This window comes from Pinus tabuliformis, chromosome 5_2, assembly GCF_031772625.1.
Source record: "Pinus tabuliformis cultivar Carrire ecotype Pingquan chromosome 5_2, CPIR1, whole genome shotgun sequence".
Lineage (NCBI taxonomy): Eukaryota > Viridiplantae > Streptophyta > Pinopsida > Pinales > Pinaceae > Pinus > Pinus tabuliformis.
In genome coordinates this window covers 15,772,384-15,779,635 of record NC_142306.1, presented here as the reverse complement: position 1 = coordinate 15,779,635, position 7,252 = coordinate 15,772,384, and the positions used below count along the sequence as shown (strand labels likewise).

Sequence of the window (7,252 nt, the reverse complement as noted above, 5' to 3'; positions counted from 1 at the left end):
CTTAGAATATTTCATTGCTGGAGTATTTAATCTAATTTCGGGGAGATATATTTAATCTGGTTGTTAATGTATGTAGCATTCTTGTAAAGACATTGGAATGGAATAAATTAAAGACTTAAGTCGATATTGCTGTGTGCGCTATTGGATTGTTGTATCTTCAAACGTTACCTAATTAAACATAATTGTTCCGTTTTCTTCTACATTTAAATTTATTTGAAAAATCAAAGCACCCAGCACCGCGTCCTCCAACCCCGCTTCCTCCAACCGTCACGAAGGCGAGCGGATTTTCGAGGAATTGCCCCGGGCAACCGTCTCTGAAGAGAAGCGCCGCTGGTATCTTTCAAATGCTGAAGTGCAGATGTATGTGCAAGGACCCCAATATGGGCAAAATCCGAGATGGCAAATTCTGTGAGTGTTTTTGGCAAATTCATATAATTTTTATCCCATATAAATGGACAGGACATGCAATCTGTGACTTGTCTGTAAACTAATGAGTCCCATTGGCCCTAGCAAGAGGTTCATGCGCGAGTGGATCATCGTCATCATCTGAAAATCCTTGCACTTGTACATGACTTAGTTGCTGGAACTTCATGGGCCTTGCTCCTCCCTTCTTGAACAACTTTTTCCCCAAAGAAACTGCAATGCCTATAGCTCCCACTGCAATTACTACAGAGACAAATGGAACAAGCCACTCATTTCCTCCATCTGTGTATTCCATTGCCTCGGTGCTTGGTGCTGTGTTATTAAGGACGTCAATTTTAGTTGGCAAAGAGCAATTAGCATTTCCTCGCCAATTGGGAGGGCAATCACACAGGCTGTCTTCTTTTACACATTCTGCTTGGTGAAAGCAAAACATATTTCCACACGGAGCTCCACTGTGTTCACAATGCTCTCCAATAAATCCAGGTGGGCAGTTGCAAGTGTAGGTCTCTCCCTGGATAATCTCATTGCAGCGCCGTCCATGCTCACACCAGAATAATTTGTCCCATCACACATCACTTGCTCCTCGTCACAAAGTTTACCCCAAAATATAGATTTCCAAGTTACGATGCCTGATGGTATGAACACGGAACATTCAAATAAAGATACATCATCTGGGGAAATTGAATTTGAAAGAATTCCAACTCGTATTGTTGAAGTGAGGACACAAGATTTGGTGCCTGTATTTGATCATCTTCAGGATTTTAAAGAAGTCCAAGAGGCAAGAGCTCCTTTTCCTGGAAGCATTCCAAGTGCGAAAGCTATGCACATCCATCAACTTAAAGATGAATACACACAAGATGGAGTTATTGGTATGAATCTGAATTGCGTACAAATACAACGTTCAAGCAGCAGTAGTAGCTGCAGTTTTCTTGGTCATTTTTCTGGGACACCGTCAATGGTTGCAAATGGCTGTCATCAGGGTTATGAAGATTCTCAGGAACAATTGGAGGGTGTGTTTTATTTTGATTCTTCAGCCACCTATGGTAACTCTACCCTGAGGCCAACATTATCTCAGAATGCAGCAGTAGCACCACTAGAGTCATCCTTAAAGAACTTAAAGGTAAATAATCAGGATTTCAATGGGAAGTCTACTTGTCAAGCAGAAAAGCATTTAAGCACAGGACCATCGCCAATGGATATTCCTGGATGGAGCAGAGTTGGTACTGGCAATATCCAGCACTTGGTTGAAGACCATACACGCTGTGCGGATCTTGCAGTGAGTGGCCATCTTGAAGGAATTCTGCCGCAAGATGGGATTGAGGCTGCTGGAGATGCTTGTAACATTGAACGTCAGAGCAAGGAGGGGGATCTGGAGAAAGTGGACCACGATGAGGATGCATGGGAAGGAGGCATGTTCCCTTTTTGTGATGAAGGTATGCCACTTTTATTTTGAAATTTAAGGTATGCTTTTATTAAAAAATGTTTTTCGATGTCAGTGTCGTTAAGAAGATTTCAGTAGAACTAATTGTATATCCTGATTTAACAGAGTGAGCAGGAATTTTTAATTGACTTCTCTATGTTATATGGATTTTGCAGGGAGTCCCGTAGGCTGTTGTTGATTTGTTGTATAAGTTGGAGTCTAGAAGAGGGCTCTCATATGTTTTGTGGGCATTTTCATCTGCTGGACAATTTCTTGTGGCAAATCAAACTGGAATCGACTAAATTGGCAGTATTGAGGAGCTGCATGAGAAGCAGGAGCAGGTTAAAGAGTGGCTCCAGAGTGGTTAAAGAATGGCATCAGCTTTAGTCTGATACTTCTTCTGCTGTTTCAATCTCCATTCAGCGATGGAAAAGATAGCGTTGATCTACATCTCCTGAACCACAAATTCAATGATTCTCCAGAAGAATACATTGAAGTCAGCAGGCCTATAAACTATCCTGCCAACAATTCTTGCTCTATTCTTGTCCTGAAACATGATTTCGGCAACACTTATGGCAAACCTCCTGTTGAAGTATCCTACAGCCCACCTGCAGAATGTTCATACTTAAAATTTAAAGAGTGGCTCCAGAGTATCGGTATTGGAGAGCACACAGCTGGAGTAGAGGAAGGGCACGATGAAGATGAACATGATGAAGAACTGGTATCCTCATACCAAGAAGATGAACATGATGAACTGGTATCCTCATACCAAGAGGAAACCCATCCAAGTAAAAGCAGGTTTGCAAGTTCTTAGAGGTTTCCAAACTTTTTTTTATGCTGGAGTATGGGCCTAAGTTTAAAGAGGAGTTTGTCATGGTTAGGCATCTTCCAAAGATCCCCACAGAAGAGGAGTCAACAAAATGTAACAATTGCTGGTGGCTCTGCTGTTGTTGCAATGAAAACTGGCAGAAGGTATGGGCTGTGCTGAAACCTGGGTTCCTGGCATTTTTGGCAGATCCCTTTGATGCCACTCTTTTGGATATTATTATCTTTGACGTTCTTTCTCCTTCGGATGGAAACAGAGATGGCCAGATACTTCTAGCAAAGCTGACCAAGGAACGCAATCCTTTGCGTTTTGGATATACAGTAACGTGTGGTAACAGGACTGTGAAGATAAGGACAAAGGGATCTGGTAAAGCTCGTGATTGGGTGGCAGCAATTAATGATGCAGGGCTACGGCCTCCTGAAGGATAGTGTCATCCTCATCGTTTTGGATCCTTTGCCCCACCAAGTGGTTTGACTGCTGATGGCAGTGAAGTTCAGTGGTTTATTGATGGAAAAACTGCATTTGAAGCTATTGCTTCGGCAATTGAAGAAGCGAAATCTGAGATATTCATAGCAAGTTGGTGGATATGTCCAGAGGTATATCTGCGTCGCCCTATGATGTTAATGATGTTCAGCCAAGCCTACTCACAGCTCGGCTGATTTAAAATTCTTTAAAAAAACACCTATTCTAGAAGGCTGTGGCTACATTTCATTTAAATTTCTCTGGAAACACACCCAGCCCCGCTTCCTCCAACTGTCCTTCATTCAGCCAGGCCAACTCATAGCTCCGTTGATTTAAAATCTGTATGTTCCTCTTCTCATAGACTGCTATTGGATTGATCATTCTACTGTCATTGGAATTTCTTTATATTTCAATTGTCGGTATTGGATTGATCTTTCTCCTCTACTTGGAATTTCTTTATATTTCAAATACGTGCCTGTATGATATGTTTCTGTTTCACGCGCCTGCATGTATGTCATGTATTTTTTTTCTGGAATTGATTTGTAACGTCTGGCTTTTAGTTTTGCTTGTTGAACTATAGGTTTTGTGTTTTGGCAGTGTACTGTATTTTTTCCATGATGATCATTACGGCTGGAAATGCGCACTAGATCGATGTCGTGTCAAGGTAATAGAAATCATGCCGCGCTTATTGATAGTGTCTCAAATAAATTTTTACTTAATTCTAAATGTTAAGGGTTCATGATTTCTAGGTCATGAAAATCTGGATCGAAATAGGACAGAGATAAGAGGAATTCCAAAATCTTTCTCACCTCAAGGTAGCACAGGTACGAAATTCTCATTTCTATTTTAACAAAAAGAACCACAAAATTTTCAATGAAGAAATTGAAATTTATTCTTCATGAAATTGATTGAAATTTGTTGTTCATGCAACTGATTTTATGAATGGACAAATCATAGTTATTTATGGAAGGTTACATTTCTTCCTCTTCATTTGAAAAATTTAAAGAAAAAAATTGTTCCAATTTAACTTCTGTATTTAAAATTAGAAGTCTATTTACAAAATTCGCTATAATTACAATCGGTTTACTAAGTTGATGAATCAGTTTTATTATATATGTTAAATTGAAACATAATGTATGCTCAGAAGCATTAAATGATGGTTGTCGTTCGAGAAATATTTGACAGGCCGAGGCATTCGAGAGAACGAGGCACGGGACGTCAAAGAAAAAGGGTTACCCAAAAGGTCGTGTTCGTCCTCACTGTTCTTGGCCTTAGAAGGGGTGGGCGGTTAAGATCCTATTGAGGAGATTCTTAATCCCAATAGAAAATCTCCTTCACTCTGCCTAGGTTCTAGGAGTAGGAGGTTAGTGGGTGCTTTATCATATGTCTACGAGCCCCAAAATCTACAGTCTATCATTAAGGAAAATGGTTCTCGGGAAAACTCTGAGGCCAACTTTTTCCCTGCTATAATGAGGCAATACCTCTGCTGTTTTAGTCGAGTCTGTCGATTACGATAGCCTTATCCCAGTGTCTTTATCGGTCTCCTGTTCCCAAACTTTGCTCCTGTTTTAGATATCCTAGTATAGTTGGTTCAAAAAGTGGGACTATCAGTGGCAGGCCAAGTGAGCCTAGCTTGGCTTGGTTCTAAAGGAAAGAAGGCAGAACCAAGGAAAAAGCAGAACTATCCGTGGTAGGCTAGCAATCTGCCATGCTTGGTTCTAAATGAAAGAAGGCTCAAGCAGAGCCAAGGAAAAAAGTGGGGCTATAAGTGGCACGCTAGGAATCTGCCCTGCATGGTTCTAAAACAAAGAAGGCCCAAGCAGAACCTAAGAAAGAAGCGGGGCTATCAGTGGCATGCTAGCAATTTTCCCTGCCTATTTCATGGTAGTTCTCCTATATGCACGAGACTTGGCGGGCAATATCTGCCTGCCTTCGTGACATAGGGGTGGGATGCATAGCGAGGGATGAAGCACTGAGCGAGCTAGTCATAGCGAAGGGGTGGCCAGAGTGATGGGTTTTATTTTTTTGGTAGCCTCGACTACCTATGCCCACATGGGGAACCACTAATAGGAAGCATGTGGAGATTCAAGTGCCTAATCGATAGCCTTAATGAATTCATATGTGCGCTGCAGAGGTTGGCTCCGACAGCGTGGCTGGAATCATGGAGAAGCTCCTCCCATAAAGAAAAGGTTACCAACTATACAATCCTTGGAATGGATGAACCGGGAGGTTTCTATATTATGGAGGTCCCAATGCATGATGTTCCTTGACTTGCACATCTGTTAAATAAAAAGTATCTTGTGTTTATACCAATAGAATAAATTAATCTGTAATTCATTTAATGAGAGGAACCATCATAGTCGGTGAGGTGGAGCGAAGATTTGATCCATATATTTACGTTACGCTTTGATTCGTCCAACCCCCTTTTAGTGTATATATAATAGAGTTGGAAGGTGTAGGCTTCCATCTATATATAAGGTTTAGGTTTCATGATTCCAGCTAAGATAGATATAAACACCTGAGCTTATCCATTTAGTCACATTTTCCGAGATTTTTTTTTTTAGCAAAGGAAATGAGTGACTTTCTTTGGTCTAAAATATGTTAAATAAATGTGTCATGTATCAATTACCAAGTATTTATATTTATAAAATAAATATATAATTTATTTATATAAGTAGAACCATTTTATATTAAACTTAAATAAGAAGTTATTTAAGTATAGACAATACTGATAAGCATGATTCATTTGTATGAGGAGAACTATCTAACATTAAACCCTAATGAACTTAATCACATTTAGGTAAACATAGATTGTATTTAGAACATAGTGGGGTTTCTTTTGAGTGAAACTTTTTTTGGGACATATCAATTTCTATAATTAAATTAATGAGGGATGGATGCATGTTTTCATTGTCTCTCAACAGTTTCATGGCATGGATGAAATTAACTTTTTTGGCAAGAATTTGTGATGATTATTAACATTTCCATGCATTGAAAATAATCATGAGGATGAGATACACTATAGGGATGGTTTGGCGTCATCATAATGTTCATTGCATATAAGGTCTAAAGTGGGAAACTTCTCTAGCTTGGTTATCCTAGGAGACTCATCAAAGCATTTGTAATCATCTCCGCGAGGGTTGCAAACCATGTCCTAAGTATGAATAGACATCTCCAAGACTAGTGGGGTCTTCTATTGCTCTTTCCTTTTCCATTTTATCCTCTAGATAAGTGTGGCATGATCAACTTGAGATCTTCTTTACTTTTGATAACCTCAGTTCTGGAGCACATATGGTTCCATGCCTATTCCTTGGCACTAGACTTTTGAAGCAAAGGAAACTCATTTATAGGAAGCTATGACAAATTAGTGTTCAAAGTATGATCCATTAGTTTGGCTTCTCTACTAGCAATCTAAGGATACCAATGACAACTTGACCTTTACATTTCTTCCTCTTTTTAATGCAAATTTTAAATTAAAAAAATTTCTAAATCTTGGGTTACGAGCACTACATTATATATGATAATAATATGACATACATTTAAAAAAATCCATTTATATGGTTGTAAAATGTTATGTATATAGTTATTGAGAGTTATGTTCCAAAAACTTAAAATACGGTAGGACACTTCAAATGTTTCCAAACACTAGCTATGGCATCCACCATGAACAACAAACCATAACTATCAAAGATGGCCTAGCAAGGCATCACACCAAGTTACTTGTAGCCACTTCAAAGGATGAACAACAAACTAGCATGAATGACTACAAATCCACCGTTAATTTCCCACATACATCATACAAGTCGTCTAGGAGATTCTCTAAGTTTACATTAAACAAGGCCTTCAAGCATAGTGCTACAGATATTTGATAGGGATTCATTGCGACAAATCCTAGATCCTTCTCACCCAAGGGCATCAAACCCTAGCACATCATGTCTTCTCTAGTTTTTCCCTGTCACAAACCCTAGCACCTTCAACCCTTGCATTGAAAAAACTATAAATACTTTAATATAAGATCATTGACAAAACGTATTGATTAGAATACTACTCAATTTATGATGATGCACAAAAGTTGTTAAATTAACATATATAATCATTACTAGAAACTACTCAATTTCAAT

The 7,252-nt window shown here is 39.1% G+C and overlaps 1 protein-coding gene and 1 pseudogene across 3 annotated transcripts in view; one reads left to right on the top strand and one right to left on the bottom strand.

The window, feature by feature from the left end:
* Positions 1 to 487: 487 nt before the first annotated feature.
* LOC149157250 (uncharacterized) lies at positions 488 to 1,026 on the bottom strand (annotated as a pseudogene).
* LOC149157249 (uncharacterized) overlaps positions 1,010 to 7,252 on the top strand; it is a 107,461-nt gene continuing 101,218 nt past the window's right edge. The window contains exons 1-4 of one of the 3 annotated variants that reach the window (XM_089435713.1): positions 1,010 to 1,856; positions 2,032 to 3,472; positions 3,729 to 3,795; positions 3,881 to 3,955. In XM_089435713.1, coding sequence (XP_089291839.1) covers positions 1,049 to 1,856; positions 2,032 to 2,042 — 819 coding nt within the window. In that variant the 5' untranslated portion in view covers positions 1,010 to 1,048 and the 3' untranslated portion in view covers positions 2,043 to 3,472; positions 3,729 to 3,795; positions 3,881 to 3,955. Of the gene's footprint in view, positions 1,857 to 2,019; positions 3,473 to 3,728; positions 3,796 to 3,880; positions 3,956 to 7,252 lie in introns of all 3 variants that reach the window. The other 2 variants (XM_089435712.1, XM_089435711.1) reach the window with 2 other exon arrangements.